Here is a 26001-nt window from a genome sequence, read left to right as displayed (position 1 = left end):
TTTCCTCACCCTTGAGCACATGCTGTTACCTGTGACTTTTAAGACCACGTGTGCTATGCAGCACCTTATCCCACCCCAACTATCCAACCCCTGGCTAATTTCTGAACAAGAGACCTTTTAGAACACTTAGGTAAGAAATCCTTCATGTCATATGCAGTACAGAAGTATGTATTCTTTCTTCTACAACTCCCATGCAACTTTATGACTGTTTATAGTTAACTGCCTATTTCCTCCATTAGATTGCAGACTTCCTGAAATCAGTGAACAAGTTTATTTTATTTATGGGCATATCCATGAGGCCTACCACAGGGTTGGCACAGGGTAGGCATTCAAAAGGTATTTTTTATTGAATAAACAATGAATGCCCAATAAAACAAAAGGCAATTCTGCTTTTAGGTTGAAAGATCGTTCAAGTAAAACCCCAGTATGGTAACTGTTTAACTCACCTGTAATTATTAAGTCGAGGCATATGAAATTGCCTATTTGTGGGTAAAAAACTGTCGAATAGTAATTTTAACATGGACAAACCAAATATGTTTCCAGTCTTGTAATTCAGGAAACCTTTAGAACTCCCAGCAAGTATGACTTGCGTAAACTCACACGAAGAAAAATAACTTCACAGGGATAAGATACAGGGCTTAAAATTATGTTCACAAGTAATAATTTAGAGGGACCTACTGCAGCAAATGCTGTATGACAGCAGACAATACAGTTCTAATATCCACCAGCCACTATTTTCATGTAGAACAAGACAGCAAGAGTGCTCAGTTGTGAAAAAATGGAATTATGGCCTATTTTGAAGGGCAGGACTCAAACACACTGTCTGATTTTCCAGAATGTCACAAAGCTTAAGGAAAAATCAACAGACTACCTCAGCTACCTCAGAGAAGAGGAAATGAAGTGGCAGAACTGAAACTAGTATACAGGCTTCCTCCTCCATCGCCAACATTCTTTTTTGCTAAATCGATCTCCTTTTATTGTTGGGTATCCACAGGCAGATTCTTATGATTAAATATTATTCAATTCTTACCTATTACAAACCTACCAGACAAATTATTAATTAAAAAGTAAAACAATCTGCTTACTAATAACATTATAATTGAATAAATTATTTTTTCCAGATTAGCAAAATGTGGCTGGGCCTCCAGGGATGCTTTTCAACAATTAGAAATGTAAATATTGGTTGGCAGGGCACGGTGGATCACGCCTGTAATCCCAGCACTTTGGGAGGCCAAGCCGGGCAGATCACAAGGTCAAGAGATCAAGAACATACTGGCCAACATGGTGAAACCCCGTCTCTACTACAAATACAAAAATTAGCTGGGCGTGGTGGTGCATGGCTTTAGTCCCAGCTACTCAGGAGGCTGTGACAGGAGAATCACTTGAACCCGGGAGGTGGAGGTTGCAGTGATCTGAGATCGTGCCACTGCACTCCAGTCTGGCAACAGAGCGTGACTCCGTTTCAAAAAAAAAAAAGAAAAAAAGAAATGTAAACATTGGTTATATGAGCTTGCTATTAGTTTGCTTCTGGATAAAAGCTTGCTGTTAGTGGCAAAAGATTCTTATCACTGAAGTTGAAACTAGAGAAAATGATGCAAATAAGTTTAAGAAAAGATAAGCAAGGCCAATTGGATAGAAGGAAAGAAAAACATCAGAATAGGTTGCTATTTCATTATTCTCTCATTATTAAAATGATCTACTGAAGAAGCACTTTGTTGCAAATTTTTGCTACTAAGCACTGAATTGCAAGGAGCAAAGCCACCAACACAGAAGGCAAAAAATAACCATCAGAAAGAAGGGACAGAAGAGGATTCTGGAACCTGGAAACAAGAAAGTGCTTTTGTTTCCCCTTCATTTTCAACTCCAACTTATTTGATTCACAAGATCCAAATAGCTGTAAGAATTACAGGCAACTGGAGGTAAGAGAAGCCATGAGAGTCCCTGTGGATTACTTATTAAGCTTTCTTCCCTCTGAGTCTGACAAGTTCTACCTAGAGGCCAGGGTTGAGGAGCTCTTAATCAAACACCAGAAGACAAAAGACTACCGGGGTGCTTGGTCTATAAAAATTTATTCCATGAAGCCAAGGGTAGTAGTTCAATATAAGAAGTCTATCATATGTTGATAGATTATGTAATTTACTCCATTAACAAATTAAAGAAAATTAGTAATAGTCCTGAGAAAGCTGATAAAATTCAGTAACATTCCTAATAAAAAATCCAAACCAGGGATAGAAGGAAACCACTTAAATGAAACACAAATTATTATTATTTATTTATTAATTTATTGAGATGTAGTCTCACTCTGTCACCTGGGCTGGAGTGCAGTGGCACTATTTTGGCTCACTGCAACCTCTGCCTCCTGGGTTCAAGCGATTCTCCTGCCTCAGCCTCTGAGTAGCTGGGATTACAGGTGCCCACCACCACGCCCGGCTAATTCTTGTATTTTCAGTAGAGACGGGGTTTCGCCATGTTGCCCAGGCTGGTCTCGAACTCCTGACCTCAGGTGATCTGCCAGCCTCGGTCTTCGAAAGTGCTGGGATTACAGGCGTGAGCCACTGCGCCCGGCCAAACACAAATTGTTTATCAAAAAAAAAAAAAAGAATATGTTTTCCAAAAGATTGAAAAACTAAAACCATTTTAATTAAATTCAGGAATTAGACGGGGGTGCTAGTTATCACCATCATCATTTAACATTGTCTTAATGCTTTTATAAAATATAAAGACAAAACCAAGAAAATTTAGTAGGCTGTATAAACATTGTAAAAGAGGTGAAACTGTTTTTACTGCTGATATTATTACACGCCTGAAAATCTCAAAAGATGACAATCTTATAAAGTTAGGATAATTAATCAAAATATTAAGAGGCAAATAGAAAAAATGTAAAAATCACTGTCTTTTCTCTATTGTAGCAGTTAGCACCTACAAACGGAAACTGACAAAACCATTCCATCTGCTGTAGTGCAAACCCGCTAATTCTTAGGAACTGGTTTAACAACAAAGCCACAAGATCCCTATGAAGGCAATTCAGAATTCTTGAAGGCAAAAAAACAAAAACAAAAACAAACAAACAAAAAACCTGAACGAACAAAAAGACATACTGTATTCTCACGTGTTGAACTTACACCCTCAACTGGTATGTAAATTAAATGCAATTCAAATAAGAATCTCCACATAACCTTATAGGGCGGTGGTGGTAGTGAGATTGAATAAAAGGTTTTAAGGTTTTTATGGCAGACTAAATTTGCAGAATAGTCAAGTAAGGTATGAAATAGAAAACAAAAAGATTTGCTTTCACAGCTATCAGAAATAATACAAAGCCTCTTTAATCAAAACAGTGTGGGGACAGGAATATGCAAACAGATAATACAGAGAACAATCTAGAAATCAATCCCAGTATATATGAGAATTTAAAATATGACAAAGATGGTAGTTCTACTGAGTAGGAAAATAGGAGCAGCACAACTGGTTATCCATCTGGAAGAAAGTAAAATCAAACTGCTTTCTCATGCCACATACAAAAATAAATTCCAGATGGATTAAAGACATAAAAATTAACACATAGAATAAAACTCTTGCAAGAAAACGTTGGAAGCCACATTTACAAAATAGAGAGATAGAAGAGGCCTTAACCAAGAAACAGTTTTCTACATAAAAATTGAAAACATCTTGTATGGCATAAAACCATAAATAAAATCATTAAAAAATACATGTATAATGCATACGAAAAGGATTAGTAAACATAATATATGGAGAGTGTTTAGAAACTGTTATCTTAAAAAGACTTCATAGATAAATGTACAAAGAACATGAAAAGGTAATTTATAGAAGAGCAAATCATTCACATTTACTGGTAACCAGAGAATTGCAAACTAAAGATATGCTAGGCCAGGCGCAGTGGCTCATGCCCGTAATCCCAGAACTTTGGGAGGCCGAAGTGGGAGGATCACGAGGTCAGGAGTTTGAGACCAGCCTAACCAACATGGTGAAATTCAGTCTCTACTAAAAATACAAAAATTAGCCACGCGTGGTGGCGTGCACCTGTAATCCGAGCTACTCAGGAGGCTAAGGGAGGAGAATCCTTTGAACCCATGAGGCAGAGGTTGCAGTGAGCCAAGATCGCATCATTGCACTCCAGCTTGGGCAACAGACAGAGTCTTCAAAAAAAAAAAAAAAGCTGGCATCACTTACGTCCACTGATAGTAAAAATTAATAACTAATACTGGTTGAGATATGGGGCAGCAGGTATCCGACACATACTTAGTGCTCAAAAAGGTAGCTACTACTATTGTTCTATTATTTCCCTTCTAGATCCCTACTGAAATTTAAAAACCTAAAAAGTTTTCACTTTAAAAAGCAAAACAGGAAGAAGAAACTAACTCCATTGCTTACTGAAATAAGAAACACCTTTAAAAGCATACTATGTATTTTATGTGACTATTTTATGTGACTAAAAGTCCTTGGGTTAAAAAGGTATATGGAAAAATTCCCACATGTACCCCATACAAGACAGGCTTGACAACTAATGCAAGACGATAACACAGACATTAATCAGTTTTGTTTGCCAGGTTAATTTTTTTGATCTTCACTCTATGAATCACATCACTCCTTCCTGCTCTAGTCTTTGAAGAAGCTAAGCAAAAAAAAAAATCTTGAAAGTAATATTATATGCAAAATTTCAGAACACAAAGCATATTATCTGGCAAAGAAGCCATGTTCAGAATAAATACTTTTTAGAAATTAGTAGGGTGTATATATACATAAATATTTTCTAAATAAGTGTAATATGTACAAATCCTGCTGTGTGCAAGATGTTTAGTTTTACTCGTAATAGCTAAAATTGGAAAAAATCAAATGTTTGTAATAGCCGATTATATTTTTAAAGTGTAGTTTATTCATATAATGGAATACTCTGAACAACTTTTTTCAAAGACAACAAAAAACAAGCTACTGATATACTCTCAAAATAGAGGAGCAAAAGAAGTGAGATACAAATGAGCACATGCTGTGTGACTGTATAACTGCATTTAAATTAAATTCAAGGATGGGCGCGGTAGCTCACGTCTGTAATCCCAGCACTTTGGGAGGCCAGGGCGGGGGGAATCACCTAAGGTCAGGAATTCGAGACCAGCCTAGCCAACATGGGGATATCCTTTCTCTACTAAAAATACAAAAATTAGGCAGGCTGGGTGGCGTGTGCCTGTAATCCCAGCTACTCAGAGGCTGAGGCAGGAGAATCATTTAATCCAGGAGGCGGAGGCTGCAGCGAGCCGAGATCCTGCCACTGCACTCCAGCCTGGATGACACAGCAAGACTCCATATCCAAAAAAGAAAAAAATTCAAGAACAATCAAAACTAACCTAAGGAGAGAAAAGTCAGAATAATGATGACTCAGGGGTGTAGTAAGGGTATTTATGACTAGAAAGTACATGAATAATTTTGGGGGGTTACAGATATGTTCTTGCTCTTCATAGTGGTCACTGAAGTGTATTTACATGCAAAATGTCATGGAGCTATATACTTTTTAAAAAGTAGCTTATATGCAAACTTTGATAGCTCGGCTGGCAGGGTAGAGGACTGTAAAAAGTACCTTACTGCCCGCAAAAACATTTCAGAGTAAGTTAAAAAATGTCAATTACCATTTCCATACAATGATAACTCTTAATTCCAGGAAGACAGAAAGGAAAAGCAATACCAACTTACATTAGCTATCACTGTCATTTTTTTAAATTCACAAATATTATGGTGGTTAAATAATTTCTATTTTCTGATCATCTACTAGCAATTTAAATTAATACATATCCATTAAAAAATTTGGGAGCTGGGCGCTGTGGCTCACACTTGTAATCCCAGCACTTTGGGGGGCTGAGGCAGGCGGATCATGAGGTCAGGAATTCGAGACCAGCCTGGCCAATATGGTGAAACCCCGTCTCTACTAAAAATAAAAAAATTAGCTGGGAGTGGTGGCGGGTGCCTGTAATCCCACCTACTCAGGAGGCTGAGGCAGGAGAATTGCTTAAACCCAGGAGGCAGAGGTTGCAGTGAGCCGAGATCGCACCACTGCACTCCAGCCAGGGTGACAGAGCTAGACTCTGTCTCAAAAAGAAAAAAAAAAACTGTAAGTTCAATGTGAAATATAAAGTACACATCACCAGTATATACAAATCAATCAAATGTTTCGTATTTTTTAATAGTCTTTCTTTTATATATAACAACCAGGTTCCTTTTCTATCAATAGATGTCACCACTTTCATGGAACCAGAAAAACAGAATCCATTCAGTTACAGACACTTCATGTCTTATGAATAGTCTTACCAAAAATATTTAGTTTAAAGCAATAAGCTCTTAAGAAATCATTTTTGACCAAACATTTCAAAGGACTTCAAAAAAACTAAATAGTGTCACAAATCTAAAATATGATTTGCCAACAAAAGAAAATAAAAACTAAGTGTATCTCTAATAGACATAGATGTCATATAACCTCATTCTTCAGTGGCTCCATTCATACTATGAGTACAATGCTCTACCCATCTTTCTATGCCTGGAATTCATCTCAAGTGTTACATTCCTGAGAGACTCCCCTGTTCTCCCAGGCAGAATTAATAACTACTTTTGGTGGCTCCCACTGTGCTTTTTCAGATACATTCTATCATAAGACAGTTACTTGCTTTTGTGTTTAACGTCCTAGCTCCAACACTGTGGTTGTAATAGTTACTCAACAATAAATACTAGTTAAACAATTATATCAACTTAATAGAAGGAATCAGAATACTTACTACTGAAACAAAAAAAATTCTGTCTGGAATTAAGACGACGAGAAAGAATATTAATATTCTGAGGACATAAAAGTCATTTTCTGGTGAAGGTCCTATCTCATGTTTGAATGCTGTTCTTCCAGGCCAGGTGAGGCAGCTCACACCTGTAATTCCAGCACTTTGGGAGGCCAAGGCAGTCAGATTGCTTGAGGCCAGGAATTCAAGAACAGCCTGTCCAAAATGGAAAAACCCCACTCTCTATTAAAAATACAAAAATCAGTCAGGCGTGGTGGTGCACACCTGTAATCCCAGCTTCTTGAGAGGCTGAGGCACAACAACTGCTTAAAGCTGGGAGGCGGAGGTTGCAGTGAACCTAGACCATGCCACTGCACTCCAACATGGGCGACAGAGCAAGACTCCGTCTCAAAGAAAAAAAAAAAAAAAAAAAACCTGCTCTTCCCTTATAAGGTGTTTTTTAATAAGAGCTTTATAGAGAGGTATCATTCATATATAAGGTTTTAACTTTTTTTTTTTTTAAGACAAGGTTTTACCTTCTGTCACATTGAAAAATCTCCTATATTTTTGAAGATTCTGAGCAATCCATTCACAACCCAGGTTTGGGATTTGCATACTATTGGAGAAACTGCTTCCTAAAGGTAAATACTTCAAGAATTTGAGAAAATTAAAACCAAAACCGAAAACACGAACACAAAGGCACAAAACATTGCCTAACCTTGCAGAAAATTATTTTAAATCCTGATATGCTTGTACAAGAAATAGTTTTTCTTGCAAAACTTTGAGGAATGCATGAACTTCAGAAGGGGAACACCATACAAATGAGGATTTTTTTCACTTTAGAGGAATGAGCTAAAAGAGAATATGGTTTAAGATTAAAAAATTATTTTCTTACAATTGCAGAAACTGGAACTAAGCCTTCCCTACTAAGAGCACATTTCTGTAAAATGTGAAAAGTATTAAAATAATCCAAAGAAAATTTTTACATATTGCACAGCACAAGTGGTTTGACTAAAAATGTTTTTTACAGTCAAAAAAGGATCTGGATATACAATGGGCTAGAAGACATCTTTGGTTCGAGGTGATATGAATCAAGGAGAAAAAACTATGACTTCTCCTTTGTGCAACAGAAAAAACATGTAAGAGCTAGAAGTATTAACAGTTCTATCCTTAAATAAATAATCATAAAAACTTCTTATAAGTCAAATAACTACAATGATCTTTTCATCACAAATCTCTAAAGAATTAATGCTGAAGCTGAATTATCACCCCCTTACCTTTGTGATAAGAATGCGGTATTTTTCTACCAGGTGGTCATTGTTATGACAGCCTGCTAGTAGCTGCCAGACTTCTCCCCGAAGAGCTTCAGGGACACCGTTTCTTACTAAGGTTGACAACTGCTTCGGTCTCACATTCAAGTTGAGATGCCTAAAAATAAAGCCATAAACCACAAATCACAAGAGGAAGATTCCCTAAAGACTGTTACTTTTCTCAAAGTCAATCTAAATGGCTTACAAATACGTGACAAGGTAACAAAGTAATAAAGGGGAAAAAAAAGTGCTTCTGAATTGAAGACAACTATGAGAGATTGGGTGGAAGAAAATAAAAATCCACATAGATTCTGTAAACTGCTTCTTAAGTATCTTTAAATTACTTCTCTACTTTAAAAAAAAAAAAAAGGCAAAACTGGAAATCACAGATGATGCTCTATGGCTATGGTTTGTGTAAAAAAGATGGCCGGGTGCAGTGGCTCACGCCCGTGATCCCAGAAATTTGGGACGCCGAGGTGGGCGTTATCACCTGAGGTCAGCAGTTCAAGACCAGCCTGGGCAACATGGTAAAACTCCGTGTAAATACAAAAAGTAGCCCATCATGGTGGCACATGACTGTAATCCCAGCTATTCGAGAGACCGAGGCAGAAGAACTGCTTGAACCGGGAGGCGGAGGTTGCAATTAGCCAAGATTGCACCACAGCACTCCAGCCTGGGTGACAGAGCGAGACACCGTCTAAAAAAACAAACAAACAAAAAAGAGCAAAATTCTAATCAGTGGACATATAATAAAGGACAAGAACCTAGCTCTACATCAAAATTGACAAGTGGTCAGAGGGGCGCGGTGACTCAGGTAGTTCCACTGCTTTGAGAGGCCAAGGTGGGAAGATTTCTTGAACCCAGGAGTTTGGGACCAGCCTAGGTAATACAGCAAGAACCCCGTCTCTACAGAAAAATAAAAATAAGCTGGCATGATGGTTATATTCCTAGCTACTTGGGAGGCTATGGCAAGAAGATCACTTGAGCCTAGGAGTTCAAGGCTGCAACAAGAGATCGCACCACTGCACTCCAGCCTGGGTGACAGAGACAGATTCTGTCTAGAAAAAACAAAATTGACAAGAATATTGCATATTTATACGTTCTAAGTTAAAATAAAACATCTCAAGTATGTTTCCAACAGTTTTTATGATGCCTTCCTTCAGATAACTTTTCTGAATGCTTATGGTGGCTAATAACATTTCCACTGAACTACTGTATCACTACAAGTTGCCAAAATCTTTGGACTTCATTTATGTCACCTATAAAATGGAGAAAATTACACTAGCCTTGACACGTTGGTATAAATGTACAAAGTGCTTCTGCATACAGTATCTTATTTGATCTTCAGAACAACCATCTAGGGTAGATGGTAGTGTCTCTAGTTTTACAGATGCAGAAAAAATTTCAGGGAGGTCAATTAAATGACTGAAGTAGTCCTCAAATTCTTAAGACTAATATTATAGAGCAGCTGGTTTGTGACTTGAGAGCCACCATTACTGAGTCAATAAAGCAGGATCCTGACATTAAAAAGATGCTGTGACTATCACACGTAAGCAGAAGTTACTGATACAAAATAACCACTATCAAATTATAAAAAGGCCGTGATTTTTCTCAAAATGTTCATAGAATCCTATAAGAATTCTGCACAGTACATTTAAAAGTGATTTATTCTGTGACACTGGTACCCTAATGCAAGTGCTATAGACAATTCAATAGTTTTGTCCTTGTTTAGATAAAAACATTATACAAAAGTTGAAGAGTTATGAGCAGAAAGAACAGACACAGTTCTGTTGCTAACTCAATCCCTGGTATGCTATGGCCTGTGGGCCAAACTGGGCCTATCACCTGTTTTCGTAAATAAACTTTTATTGAAACACAGCCACGCTTATTTGTCTAAGTATTGTGTATGATAACTTCTGCACTACAATAGTAGAACTGAGTAGTTGTAACAGACTATTAGCCTGCAAAACCTAAAATATTTATTATTTGGCTCTTTACAGACAAAGTCTGCTAACCTTACTAGCTTAATTTACACTGATAAAATTACTTTCAGAATAATTCCATCTCATTGATAATACTAACTTTATCCAACTTGGCAACCTATTTTATACTGACATTAGTTCTCTTATCCATTAAGAGTCATATTAAAATGAACTTGGAGAATTAGAGCTCAAAGATACTATTAATACTACCACTAAAATCTAATGTAGAGTTAAATAGTTAAATAAACTATCTTTGGGATCAGACTTGACTGTGTTAAAAATTCTGGCTGTGATATTTACTAACTAGAATGCCTTAACCTATGAACCAGCCTCATCTGTAAAAAAACAAATACTTTATAAGGTTGTTAGAGTTGAAATACAGCACATAACAGCACGGTGCCTAAAATATGGTAAATTCATTCATTCTATGTTATTGTAACTACAACCATGGTATCCATTATTTTTAATCTATAATAATTACAAATGGTAATTTTATAGACTTCTATTTTCTAAATGAAGAAACAGACTCAAAAGAGTTAAGTGACTTGTCTAAGACCACACAGCTTAAAAGTAGGAGAGGTAGAATTTGAAACCAGGTCTACCAAGCTTTAAAATTCCATTATTACAATGCTTCTTATCCACAGGACACATATCCCTAGAACACATATAATAATGAGAAAAAAATCACAATGTAATGAACTAAAGAAGAGACACTATTATATCATATCCGAAGACATGACTAAAGCAAGCAAAAATAGTTTAAATACCCTGAAAGATAGTAGAGACAGATGGAAACTCAACAAATACATCTGAGGGAATAGGAAGACATGTTAATTAAATTAATAACAAAGCTTGATAACAAAATGAATTCCAAGCTGTTGTATAAGATGCTGATGGGTTCGTGTAATAAAAGCTAACTAGAGTCTTAATGCTATATCTACATGATTTTAAATATATTATTATGTAACCATATCAAAACTCAATTACATTTCTGTTTTAGAGCAGAAACCTTTTAATACAGATAAAATTCCTGCCAGCAGCATTCCAAACACTCCAAATTCACTGAACTGAAAATATAATTGTGATAAGAGCACCAGAAGTTTTGTCTCCTGGCGTAAAGAAATATCAAAAATATAAGAAAACTATTACTCTGGGGTTTTTTGCAGAGTTCATTTATTAAAACAACTTGTGTAAAGACAAATTGTGCTTTGGTTTGCTTTTTTCTCCTGTACACATTTTGACATTTTCCAGTGTGGAGAGTGTTTTGTCAAAAGTGTAAAGCATTGTGAGAGTAATACAAAAGCAGATAATGCCCATTTGTAGTCCTATCCCTGAAAGGCATAAAATGCTTTAAAATTCTGAGACAGAGCTTTACTCTAACAATGCAGTGAAATATTTCAACAGTTAAAATGTCTGAGAAAAATCAAACCCCAAAGTAATGGGCCAATAGGGAGTTTATATGACAACCCTAGTAACCAGAATGTCAGAAATAGAGAATGTTCAGATCTCTTCCAAGCTCAGCTTTTTTCAGCATATGCTGGCATCCTACTCAAGGAAAAAAGGAAACTGCATAAATGTCTCACCAATCTGACTTACCAGAATATCTGTGGTCATGTTAATAAACACCTAAAGGCAATATATTCTTTTTGTTTGGTGTTTTTTCTTTTTTTTGTTTTTTGGAGAAAGGGTCTCAACTCTGTCACCCAGGCTGGAGTGCAGTGGTGCAATCAAGGCTCACTGCAGCCTCGAACTCCTAGGCTCAAGCGATCCTCCTGCCTCAGCCTCCAGAGTAGCTGGAACCACAGGTGCGCGCCACCATGCCCGGTTAACTTTTTCATGTTTTGTAGAGATGGGGTTTCACCAAGTTGCCCGGGCTGGTCTTGACTTCCTGGGGTCAAGCAATCCTCCCGCCTTGACCTCCCAAAAGACTGAGTTTACAGGTGTGAACCACCACACCCAGCCTGAAGGCAATGTATTCTTTTTAGATAGCCTATTGGATAGCGCTTCTTAACACTGCTGTCAAACCATCTCTTGAGCTGATGATAAATTCCTAAATTTTTTTAAGTGTTAGTAGGAATTTTGTAAGAGTTAGTAATCAATAGAGCAGGTAATATATACCATGCTCATGACACTTTGCTCTGTCATTCTAGATACTTATCACAGATAAGGGAAAAATCCTACCTGCGGTCTCTACCATGGCTCTATGCATTGTGTGAACATCCTCTAAACGGACTGCTGTGTATTATCTGAACCACTCAGTGGTTCCTAACCTCTTCAATATAAAAGATACTTTTCTTATTTATTCTGTACATGAATTCCACGTTCGGGTAAATATTTTCTCCAGCAATGAGAACTTATTAGGTTCCTGATATTCTGAAAATTGATTTCAATTCTCTACTACTACTCATATAAATCTCTAAAATAGATCACAGAATGCAAACCTTGAGCTTAGGTTTCTACTATTGGTTCCAAAATTGAATATTATAGTTAGGTAAGATTCTCTACCCATAAAATGAGAATTTGCAGATAAAAACTATTCTAACATAACTTACCATTTTGACAACAGTTCTCCCCATGTTTCAAGAATTTTTTCTGCACATTCTTTGGATACATCACCAGATCCACTCAGGAGAGGTTCATCATTATCTATAATAAACAAAACACACAAAAACGGTAACAGGGGTGGCTATGCTAGCCACAACACTGGAATGTTTAAGAGTCAAATTTGAAAGACTTTACTGGGAGCATAAAGTCACAATTTCTCTCTTTTAGTATTTATGGATAAGTACAAAAAAAATAAAAATGGTTCTAGGTAAAATGCTGTAATCTCTTTAATCCTCTTTTGTTTTCCACATAGGTCCATATTATGTCAATCTCAAAAAAAAAAAAAAGGAGGTATTTAATTATAAAACTATAGGATTCAAAATATGGTATTTTCTCTCATTTTCTAAAGCAAACAGCTTTATGCATGAAAATATGTTTAAGTCTTATTCAAAACACTTAAAAAGTTTCAAACTACCTAAGTGTCCAACAACGGGAGTACAGAATGGTTGAAGAAATTATAATATATGTATATAATGCAATTGCATGTTGACATTTATGTTTATATAATGATGATATGGTTTGGCTCTGTGTCCCCACCCAAATCTCATCTTGAACTGTAGTTCCCATAATCCCACATGTCATGGGAGGGACCCGAAGGGAGGTAACTGAATCTTGGGGGCCGTTTCCCCCATGCTATTCTCATGACAGTGAGTTCTCATGAGATCTGATGGTTTTATAAGCATCTGGCATTTCCCCTGCTGTCACTCATTCTTCTTTCCTGCTGCCATGTGAAGGACATGTTTGCTTCCCCTTCTGCCATGATTCTAAGTTTCCTGAGGCCTCCCCAGCCCTGTAGAATCAATTAAACCTCTTTTGTTTATAAATTTTGCAGTGAGCTGAGATCGCACCACAGAACTCCCAGCCTGGGCAACAGAGCAAGACTCCGTCTCAAAAAGAAAAAATTAAACCTCTTTTCTTTTTTCTTTTTTTTTTTTTTTTTTTTTTTGAGACGGAGTCTTGCTCTGTAGCCCGGGCTGGAGTGCAGTGGCCGGATCTCAGCTCACTGCAAGCTCCGCCTCCCGGGTTTACGCCATTCTCCTGCCTCAGCCTCCGGAGTAGCTGGGACCACAGGCGCCCGCCACCTCGCCCGGCTAGTTTTTTGTATTTTTAGTAGAGACGGGGTTTCACCATGTTAGCCAGGATGGTCTCGATCTCCTGACCTCGTGATCCGCCCGTCTCGGCCTCCCAAAGTGCTGGGATTACAGGCTTGAGCCACCGTGCCCGGCCTAAACCTCTTTTCTATATAAATTACTCAGTCTCGGTTGGGTATGTCTTTATCAGCAGTATGAGAATGGACTCATACAAATGATATGGCAAAATACAGTATAAAATGAAAATATAAAGAGCTTAATATTCATTATGATCTAATCTATGTTATAAAATAGAAAACAGATCAGTATAAACTATACCAAACACTAACAATTGGTCCCTCTGAGTGACAAAGTTATGATTGGTATTTTTCTCTGTTTTATGTTTTTATGACTTTCTAAATTTTCTAAAATGGGAAATAATTTATAAAAGAAAGCACAAAAATACTTTAAAAGGCCAAATTAAATCATTTCTAATTTAATTCAATTAAGGAAAGTAAATTCAAGTCAGAAGTTAGAGATTATAAGATACAAAGACAGTGAAAAAAGTGACACTGATCAAGGCATTAGAGGAACTAAAAAGCATAATGAAAGCAGAGAATCAACATGGACTAAGATATCTACTTAATCCTCTTATTGGACACTTGGGAGTTTTTAACTTTTTGCTACAAACAGAAACAGGATGAATATATCTCACTGCTTTCATCGGGTATATGCCCAGAAACTGACTTTCTCAGTTTTAAAAAGAAAGCATATTTTTAAGAATACTGAAAATTTCCGACAAACTGACTTCCAAAATGTTCTACCAATTTACAATTCCACTAACTGGGTTACAACAGTACTTGTTTCCATGGATCTTTACCAATGCTCTTTCTAGACTTTGTTTATTTTTTAGCTTAACTTGCCTAAACAAACTCTGGCTCTTTACACCCCTAATGACTACATGTTGAATCTGCATCCCCAACAGAGACAACAAGTATCTGAAAGCACTAATTTTAAAGACTCGGAAATCTGTGATACTTCTTATTGAACTTCTTTATATTATAATGCTTTGGACATCATCATCAGTTTCGCTAGTGAGACACAGAAAATGACAGACAGAATGTGAGAGATCTTCTGTATATGGATGAATAAGGTAAAGAAGAGAAAAGGCTAGGCCGGGCACAGTGGCTCACGCCTGTAATCCCAGCACTTTGGGAGGCCAAGGTGGGCAGATCATCTGAGGTCAGGAATTTGAGACAAGCCTGGCCAACCTGGTGAAACCTCATCTCTACTAAAAATATAAAAATTAGCTAGGCGTGGTGTGGGCACCTGTAATCCCAGCTACTCAGGAGGCTGAGGCAGGAGAATCACTTGAACCCAGGAGGCAGAGGTTGCAGTGAGCCAAGATTGTGCCATTGTACTCCAGTCTGGGCGACACAGTGAGACTCCATCTCAAACAAAAAAAAAGAAAAGAAAAAAAAAAGAAAGGCTCAAGGGCACTAAGGTAAATGTCCCCAACTTCACTACCTTGCCAGACTGACCCTACTTTCTAAACTCTCAAGTAATTTTCTATTTATTAAAACACCAATATACTAAATACAACTCTTTGGGGAAAGGTGGCTATGAAAAACACACTAAAATTTAGAAGGGATGATAATTTCTTCAAAAATATTAGACAAACTTTATCTTACAAAATTCTCTTTCACATTTTGGATACTTTCAATAAATCTCGGCAGTAGTAGTTTAAAATCTGTGTTAAGAACCCATCTGCCTAAGGGATAGATATCTCAGTTTCAGAATGATGCTTCTAAACATGTCCCCTTTATAATTGCTGGGTTTCTGCCAAATGTCTTATGGGTAAGAAGCCCCTGGAAGCAAACAAATCGCAGCAGGAATGGTTTTTCTGGTTTGTACATTGGGTTAGGGAGAATTAAAAGACAGCATAGCTACATAGTTTTCTTTAGTCCCAGTTCTCCCAGTTCTCCTGTTATTAACTCTTTACTATAAAAATGAATCCTAGGGGGTTACCCATACTGCCAATATTTACTGAGCACCTACTGCATACCAAATGTTGTGGTATACACTAGGGAACAACATGAGGCAAAAGCAGAAACACTCTTTTCCTTCACAGAGCTTATGTTCTAGTGTTCCATGATTTCCCCCAAGGGGTACACACTGCCATTAGTTCTTATCTCTCCCTAGTTAAGAACTATCAGTAGAGGCCTTCTAAACCCCCTAAAATTTTATTTTTAAAAAAGGTATGTCTGCTATAAATTAAAACTTGGTATCAGTCCTGAGGAACCTTTAGCTGGGCCCAGATTTCTTTGTAACCAGCAGATAGTCCTCAAAATCTATGGTATGAAGATTTGAGCATTCTCTGATTTCATAATAGTGTCTTTCTCAATTTTTGGTTTTTTTTGTTTGTTTTTATTGCTGAGTGTTAAGAGAGGAAAGTTATGTAAACTTTTACCCACTCTGTCATCTTAACCAGTGTTGACCTGGAAGAGAAACTGCAAACCTGTTATACAACAGACAATTTCAAACAGTGGGAATAATCCACCTTTCCCAGATATAACATATCACTTAAATTGGCTCTCCAGGCGGACTCTGAATTGCATCTCTGACATCAAAAACAATACATGTGTTTTTTCTGTACTTCAAAATGCTTTATGTGCACTAAATGCAAGAGATGATGATAGACTACAGCTATGACTGTGGACTCACAGGCCTAGATCAAAATCCTGACTCTGCCAATTTCTAGCTGTGTAACCTTGGGCAAATTCACTTTTCTGAGATTCCACTTTTTTTTTTTTTTTTTTTTTTTTTTGAGACAGAGTTTTGCTCTTGTTGCCCAGGCTGGAGTGCGACAGCACAACCTTGGCTCACTGCAACCTCCACCTCCTGGGTACAATCAACTCTCCTGCCTCAGCCTCCCAAGTAGCTGGGATTACAGGCATGCACCATCAAGCCCAGCTAATGTTTTGTATTTAGTAGAGACAGGGTTTCGCCATGTTGGCCAGACTGGTCTCGAACTCCTGACCTCAAGTGATCCTCCCACTTCAGCCTCCCAAGGTGCTGGGATTACAGCCGTGAGCCACTGCGCCTGGCCAGATTCCATTTATTTATGTGCAAAGTTAGGTTAACAATAAATCCTATTTTTCAGGATTATCGTGAGGATTATATAAATAAAGCACCTGCTTACTACATATTAAGCACTTAGTAATTGGTGGCCATTAGTATTACTAATATATGATGCTAAATTGATTAATCATAAGGGCAGTGAGAGTTATAGCAAACAGTAGGTTTTGGAAACTCAGTGCTCACTCTAAACATGAAGAAAGTCAGTGATCACTCTAAACTTGAAGTACATATAATCATGGATATATATTTCATTTAACCCAATCAATCATTCTTGTCATCTCCATGCTTTTGTTAATGCAATTTTTTTTTTTTTAATTTTTAGTAGAGATGGGGTTTCACCGTGTTAGCCAGGATGGTCTCGATCTCCTGACCTCGTGATCCGCCCGTCTCGGCCTCCCAAAGTGCTGGGATTACAGGCTTGAGCCACCGCACCCGGCCAGTTAATGCAATTTTTTAACAAGAAAAAAACTCCACTGATGCCTACTAGATTCTGCTTGCACTTAAAAGTCCCAACTGAAAAACTACTCTTTATGATGCCCCACAACATTCCCCACAATGAAAACCGAATTCTCCTCTATTAATAGAGGCCAGAACTAGTGGATTCTTAATGCTTATCAGTGTAAAACACAGTAATATATAAACATATATATTTATAAATACATTTGGGGGCCGGGCACGGTGGCTCAAGCCTATAATCCCAGCACTTTGGGAGGCCGAGGTGGGCGAATCACGAGGTAAGCAGATCGAGACCATCCTGGCTAACACAGTGAAACCCCGTCTCTACTAAAAAATACGAAAAACTAGCCAGGCGAGGTGGCGGGTGCCTGTAGTCCCAGCCACTCGGCAGGCTGAGGCAGGAGAATGGCGTAAACCCAGGAGGCGGAGCTTGCAGTTAGCTGAGATCCGGCCACTGCACTCCAGCCCGGGCTACAGAGCGAGACTCCATCTCAAAAAATAAAAATAAAAAATAAAATAAAAAATATATATTTGGTAAAAAGGGTCATGTGTGCAAGCCACATTTTGGCAAAGTCAATTTGTTCCCGCAAAATGAATGTGTTGAGATAGGAACACTTCTTTAGGTGTAAGCTGTGTCAAACTTGTTCTTAAAAAAATGTACTAATATACCAAGCTAGCACTACACTGATTGTTTAAAAGAAGCTAATTATATATCTCATTTTTCCAACTGGGTTACAAGTATCTTAAAGAAAACTCAATGTTAATCATTTTTAAATCTTCCACAGCTACTTACATATAGTAAACTCTCATTAGGAATTCCATTAAATGAATTATAAATGTTGTATCACATTATCAATCCCCTGATACAATTTTAATAGTTTGCAGGGTCCTCCACCCCCAAAAATAAATTAACCTATCCCTATAGTTTACCTTCCTCTTCATCATCTTCTGGAGGAGAAGGTATCACTGAACTCTGCGATCCAGACTGTGGCAGGCGAACTGAAGGACTGGCTGTAGTTTTCCTCCTCTCTCTTTCTGATTCACTTTCCAAGCATACAACTTCATATAAAGTGTCAGTATTATTCTTTCTCTCCTTTTGCTTTATCTTGAGGAAGAAAAAATATTATTTATTAAGCAGTAAAATTCTTTATGTTTTTAATTAATTGCAGTGTTTTAAATGTTTCTAATTGCAGTGATCTCGGCTCACTGCAATCACCTCTGATTTCATATAGGATGTGAAAATAAATGATTTTTTAAAATATCTACATTAAAAGTAACTTTTTAAAATAGAAAAGCACATGTTTAGATCTTAAAATCCTTAGGAAAATAGGGCATTTACCGAGCAGTACTCTAGTTCTGCAATTTGTCTTCAAACCATATTGTCAAATATCCAACTACCAATGTTTAGCCAGTTGACACTGTCAACTAAAGAGCTAACAGTGTTCTGTATCTCCCAAATTAGTTAAGGCATCCTTCAAGGTTTCCTATATAAAACTATATAGAAAAAGTGTTTTAAATTATTCTAAAACATAAATGTTAAGACTAAGAAAATTCTCTTACTTCTAATGTTTCAGTGTTTTAGCCCCACTCCTTTTGCTTAAAACAGTCTAGAGAACTTTTTCTTCAACTGAAAACTACAACTTGGAGTTGAGGTGAGGTCATGGGGAGATTGAATGGCAGAGAGCACATCAACAGTAACCACAATAATTTTGATTACTCCAATTGATTGTATTTTGGTTTTATTCTGAGGCAAACATATAATTTAAACTGACCTAAATTAAAAATTTAAACCAGGAATATAAAACTTTATGCTACAATATGTATTGTAAGTAAGTACATTAACATTCCATATTACATGTAAGTACATTAACATTCTTCCTTCCATACAAGGAGGAGAAAAAAGTAACATGAAATATAGGGAAGAATAAAAAGGGAGAGCTATAGGAAAAGGTACAGAGAAAACTAGAAAGGTGGCTATACAAAAAAATATATATACACATACCAAAGTAAAAACACAGAAAGGGAGATGGGGGAATAAGATGTTCATTAGCTATAAAAATATCAGCCAGAGCAGATTTTTATCATTGCAATGTTCATTTGGGTTCTTAAAAAAAATTATCCCTATCATGGAAGTAAGGCCAAGATAGTGGCAACATGCTCTTTCAATATCATCCTGAAGCACTGTTTAATACAGAAGTCGGTAAACTTTTCTATACAGGGCCAAATAGTAAACATTTTAGGCTATATGAGTCAGTTGTCTCTACTGCAACTACTCAACTCCGCCATTATAGTGGAAAAGCAGCCACGGACAGTGAGTGAGTGAGTCTGGCTGTGTTCCAATAGAACTTTATTTACAAAAGCAAGTGACAGGCCAGGTGGACCTACAGGCTATAGTTTGCCAACTTTGGTTTAACATGTCCACCCAAGGATTACTTAATTTTCTAGATGAATATGCCATTTTGATTTAGCTACTGACTATTAAGGACTCAGACTCTGAAGTTACATGTTAACGTATAGATTTGTGTCCAGGAGATATGCAAATGATTTCTGTCCGAGAGAGAACATAACCCAAAGGTCACCTATAGGACATTAACCAGTTTTATTTCTAACCTAGTAATCTTATTGTAACATTCTTTTTTTGAAAGGAAGGACCATGTAAATACAAGTTCCTCACTCAGTTTTGCTACCTTTCTGGTTCTCTCATTAATTAATACACTGAATTAGAATATTTGATACATGTTCATTCCAAATTGATAATTATGATTTTTAACTCTTGAAAATTATACTTTAATAAGAAACAATTCAAAATTTTTGTTGTGTTATACATTGCTCTTTGAAACATCAGACAACTGGTATGCTAAACAGTTCAAAGATCAGCAATAGCTCTTTTTTGGTTTTTTTTTTTTTTTTGAGATGGAGTCTCTGTCGCCAGGGCTGGAGAGCAGTGGCGCCATCTCGGCTCACTGCAACCTCTGCCTCCTGGGTTCAAGGGGATTCTCCTGTCTCAGCCTCCCGAATAGCTGGGATTACAGGTGCCCGCCACTAATTTTTTGTATTTTTAGTACAGACGGGGTTTCACCATGTTGGCCAGGCTGGTCTCATGATTCACCCGCCTCGGCCTCCCAAAGTGCAGGGATCACAGCCATGAGCCACCGTGCCCAGTGAGCAATAGCTCTCTATCTTAAAAATAAACAAACCAACATGGTCCACTTAGAAACCCTTCTGTATGTCGCAATGACCAAAGGACATGCTGCCTTTTGAAGAAGGATAAATATAGTCAATTACCGGACCAAACTTGTTTTTTTTGTTTGTTTGTTTTTCTTTTTTTTTGAGACGGACTCTCGCTTTATCACCCAAGCTGGAGTACAGTGGTGTGATCTTGGCTTGCTGCAACCTCCGCCTCTCAGGTTCAAGCAATTTTCCTGCCTCAGCCTCCTGAGTACATGGGACTATAGGTGTGTGCCACCACACCTGGCTAATTTTTTGTATTTTTAGTAGAGACAGGGTTTCACCGTGTGAGCTGGAATGGTCTCCATCTCTTAACCTCGTGATCCGCCTGCCTCAGCCTCCCAAAGTGCTGGGATTACAGGTGTGAGCCACCGTACCCGGCTTACCGCACCAAACTTGTAAGTCAAGAACTCTAACAATGAAAAATGTTAATTGTTGAAGCTGGGTAATAGTACATGGGGATTCACTATACTATTTTATAATTTCTGCATATGTTTGAATTTTCTATGGTAAAAAGCTTTTTGAATTATATATGTTAAATACAAAACTTTTATTTATTAAATTATACATATAATTTAAACATAGGTTTTAAATTATATATAAAATTTAAATAAGTTTTAAAATTATCTATTTATGAAATATATGTTATAAACATATAAAATAATTAAAAGCACTCAGATGAGACCAAAAAAAAGGGTAGATTTGAATAAATGGAAAGACATCCCATGTTCCTGGATATGACTCAACATCATAAAGATACCAATTTTCCCCAATAAAAACATCAGTAGTGGCCAGGTGTGATGGCTCATCCCTGTAATCCCAATACTTTGGGAGGCTGTGCACTTTGGGAGGCCGAGGTGGGCAGATCACTTGAGCCCAGGTGTTTGAGATCAGCCTGGACAACAAAGGCAAAAGCCCATCTCTTTCACAAAAAAAAAAAAAAAAAAAAAATATATATATATATATATATATATACACACACACACACACACACACACACACACACAAACTTAGCCAGGTGTGGTGGCACGCACCTGTAGTCCCAGCTATTCAGGAGGCTGACACAGGAGGATCACTTGAGCCCCGAAGGCAGAGGCTGCAATGAGCTGAGATTGTTCCACTGTACTCCAGCCTGTGTAGTAGAGCAAGACTCTGTCTCGGAAAAAAAAAAAAAAAAAAAAAAAAAAAAAGCCAAGCTCAGTCGCTCACACCTGTAATCCCAGCACTTTGGGAGTGGATTACTTGAGGCCAGGAGTTCAAACATGGCGAAAGCCCGTCTGTACTAAAAATACAAAAAATTAGCTGAGCCTGGCAGCACATGCCTGTAATCCCAGCTACTCTGGAGGCAGAGACAAGAGAATCGCTTGAATCTGGGAGAAGGAAGTTGCAGTGAGCCAGGATCGTGCCACTGCACTCTACAGTGAGACTCTGTCTCAAAAAAAAAAAAAAAAAAAACAAAAAAAACACAACCCCACAAACAAATGAAAAACACCAGTAGTTTTTTTTTTCCAGAGCCAGACAAGTTGAACATAAAGTTTATATGAAAAATGAACAAGTAAGAAAATCCAGGAAAACCCACAAAAAGGAGTATTTGAGGAGGGAAGGCACACCTACCAGATATTAAAACATATTATAAAGTCTATACACTGCCAGGTGTGGTGGCTCACACCTGTAATCCCAGTACTTTAGGAGGCTGAGGCGGGTGGATCACCTGAGGTCAGGAGTTCAAGACCAGCCTAACAACATGGTAAAACCCCATTTCTATTAAAAATACAAAACATTAGCCAGGCATGGTGGTGCACCCCTATAATCCCAGCTACTTGGGAGGCTGAGGTGGGGGAATTGCTTGAACCTGGGAGGTGGAGGCTGCAGTGAGCCGAGATCATGCCACTGCACTCCAGTCTGGGTGACAGAGTGAGACCCCATCTCAAAATAAATAAATAAATAAATAAATAAAATAAAGTCTACATAATTATGACTGTGTGATTCTAATGCAAGACCAGTGGAACAGAATATAAATACCAGAAAGAGGTCCAAACACACATGGAAATTTCATATATAAGTGTAGTATTTCAAATCACTGGGTAGAAAAGTTAACAGTTTTTAATGAATGGTGTTGGAACAAGAGAATAGCCATTTGGAAAAAGATTAAATCAAATCCACACTTCATGCTATATACCAGAGTACATCAGAATAAAATACTAATGAATCAGAAATATAAAAGTAGTAAAATGAAACCATGTAAGTAACAGGAGAGTAACAGAAGAGTGTATTCTTTTTGTAACTTGGGAGTTAGGAAAGCCTTTCTAACTGATCCCAAATCCAGAAAAGTTTAAAAGAAAATACTGATAAATTCAAGTACATAAAAAGAAACTGCATGACAAACCCAAAAAGAATCACCATGATATAAGTTAAAAGTGACAAACTGGGAGGAATATCATTATCTCAAAGGGTTCATCTCTTGAATATACAAAGAGGTTCTGAAAATAAAGACAAAAAAGACCAAAATCAAAGAGAAAAGTGAAAAATGAACAAAAGATATGAATAGAAAATTCACAGAAAAGTCACCTTTATACATTAAAAAGGCAGAGGATAAAGTAAAACTACTCGTAGACACCACTGCCTCATTGATCAGATCCTTAAGTTTGACAACACACTTGACAAGCCTGCAGAGAGACAGGTATTCTCATACCCTGTCCATGGTTACACCCTCTATAGAAGGGAATTTGGCAAATATAACAATATCATGTATACATTCACCTTATGTGTCAGTGATTATACTAATAGGAGTCTATCCTAAGATGCACTTTCATAAAATCAAAATAACACATACATAACATTCCACACCGCAACATTATTTGGAATAGCAAACGACTTGGAAGCCAGTCCAAGTGTCCATCAATAGCGGACTGGTTGAAAAGCCCATAGTTCACCCAAGTAAGACAGTACTAAATAGCCATTAAAACGCAAATGAGGAAATCTCTAAGTACTGATGTGGAATGATCTCCAGGATATATTAAGTTTAAAAAGCAATGTATACTTTTATTTTAGAAGGAAGTTAAAAATATATAGAATTTTATCTTCACAAAAATAAAATCGGGATAATAAACCATAAACCATAATAATTGTTATCTATGGGTATGGGGGTAAGGAGATACAAATGGAAGCAGATTTCAAGTACACATTTCTACATAATTATGACATTTATAAGTATTTTACATATTCAAAAAAACAAAAAGAAAAAAAAAATCCCAAGCCCCTAAACTAAAATAAATGGAAACAAATGAACCTAATTATATGTTAAATGGTAACAGAACCACAATAAAAAAATTATTCCCAGTGATTTTTAAATAGCAACCATTTTATAATCTTACTGAAACACATTCAAAGGACAAAAAGAAGTTCTATAAAATCTTAAATTTCATCCAATAATTCTATCACTAACTGCAATACTTTTTTGTTTTGTTTTGTTTTTCTTTCTTTTTTTGAGATGGAGTTTCACTCTTGTTGCCCAGGCTGGAGTGCAATGGTGCGATCCCGGCTCACTGCAACTTCTGCTTCCCAGGTTTAAGCGATTCTCCTGCCTCAGCCTCCTGAGTAGCTGGGATTACAGATGTTCACCACCACACCCAGCTAATTTTGTATTTTCAATAGAGAGAGGTTGGTCAGGCTGGTCTTGAACTCCTGACCTCAGGTGATCCACCTGCCTCAGCCTCCCAAAGTGCTGCGATTATAGGCATGAGCCACCGTGCCTGACTTTTTTAGATTTTGATGAAGATAAGGCAAATAAATTATTTACTGTTACTATAAATAAAATATATGCATATAAATATTTTAAAAAGAAGAAAATCCTGTAATATCAAATTATTATTGAAAACGTGTGAATGAACTCAACTGATTCAGGCAAGTATCACCAACGGATACTAAAAATATTAGTTAATTAGTTATTGACTGGGCATAGTGGCTCATGCCTATAATTTCAGCACTTTGGGAGGCTGAGGTGGGAGTATCATTTGAACTCCAGTTTGAGACCAGCCTGGGCAACATGGTGAAACTCCATCTCTCCAAAAAATTAAAAAATTAGCCAGCCTTAGTGGTGCACCTTGATCCCAGCTACTTGGGAGGTTGATGCAGGAGGACCACTTGAGCCCAGGAGGTCAAGGCTGTAGCGAGCCGTGCTTTTGACACTGCACTCCAGGCTGGGCGACAAAGTGAAGGAAAAAAAACAAAAAAGACTTTGTTGAGGAACAGGATATTTGGAAGTTGCCAAAGTGTCACCCCCAAAGATTACTTGCTAAATGTCAAGAAAAACCCTGTTTTACAAAGGAGAGATCTAGTGGTCACCACCTTTATTAAGTGATCACACTTCCCATCAGAAATACTGGAACAACCTAATATCACACACCTCTCAATTTAGCAATGGAGTAGAAAGCATTTGGATATTTTTATCTTGAGAGGTGTAGTTGTGTGCCACATACATACACTCTCAGCAAATTAAACTAAGAGGCCTGGGTATCCAGTTATAGTTATACTAATTATCTGTACAACCTTGGCCATACCACTTAGTCTTTCAGATATCAGCTTCTTCATTTATAAAACAGTAATTTTATGAAAGATTTTAAGACCCCTACAGTTTAATTGGCAATAAAAATTATATTATTCTATAGTTCTAAGAATGTTTAATTGGTCTTCTGTTCGCCTTACGTCACTACTGGAAAATCTATTCATTAGGTCATTTTCTTGCTCTTTCAGTAAGTAGTATAAGAAAATTTAAGTCTAAAAAAGCAATCCTCTTGTCTCTACTAATTTTTAGTTTCTTCTCTAATATGATGCTATCTTAATATAACAGTCTCACAGATGGGAAGGCGTCCAGGATAAAAAGGAGTTGCTGAGTCACCAGATAATTTTAATGAAAGGAAAAAGAATCAATTTTTAAACACGTCTTAAAAAGCATTTACATACTGTTTTCCCACACTGGCAGCAAAAAACCAGAAATGCTGTATGTTGCATATTCTTAAAATTTGCTCCATATCACTATTTCCTTTTCAGTCTAAGGAGAACTGAAAATGGTTAAAATTTTAAATTACGCTTAATTTCAGTAAATCCTAAAAATACTCTTAGAGTTAGAGATGAAAGGACAAAAGTAGCTTGTTTCTCTGGAGAGTGTCCTGGCTGAGACTTTTAAAAGGCTTAGATACATATTTTGTTCATATAACATCCCATAAAATCTACTGCTAAGTATCTTTGGATCTCAGTTTCCTCGTCTATAAAGTGAAAATACTAGTTATCCTCATTGAATCACTCTGAAAACTATATCAGATTTTAAAAAGTGAAGTAGCCAAGACAGTGATGGTCACAGTTGAACCTCAATTACTTTTTAATGCCATGAATGTAAAAGAGGGAATAAATAAATTTAGTTTATTAAGACAGCGAAAAGTTGTTC

General features: G+C 37.1%; 1 protein-coding gene across 9 annotated transcripts in view; it reads right to left on the bottom strand.

The window, feature by feature from the left end:
• Positions 1-26001, bottom strand: part of RABGAP1 (RAB GTPase activating protein 1) — a 175409-nt gene that overhangs the window by 75197 nt on the left and 74211 nt on the right. For all 9 annotated transcript variants that reach the window (XM_021927168.2, XM_021927166.2, XM_021927171.2 and 6 more), the window contains 3 exons: positions 18261-18435; positions 12612-12705; positions 8045-8195 (listed from right to left, as the gene is read on the bottom strand). In XM_021927168.2, coding sequence (XP_021782860.1) covers positions 8045-8195; positions 12612-12705; positions 18261-18435 — 420 coding nt within the window. The remainder of the gene's footprint in view (positions 1-8044; positions 8196-12611; positions 12706-18260; positions 18436-26001) is intronic.

This window comes from Papio anubis, chromosome 13 (genome assembly GCF_008728515.1).
Source record: "Papio anubis isolate 15944 chromosome 13, Panubis1.0, whole genome shotgun sequence".
Classification (NCBI taxonomy): Eukaryota; Metazoa; Chordata; class Mammalia; order Primates; family Cercopithecidae; genus Papio; species Papio anubis.
This window is presented reverse-complemented; position numbering and strand designations above follow the sequence as displayed.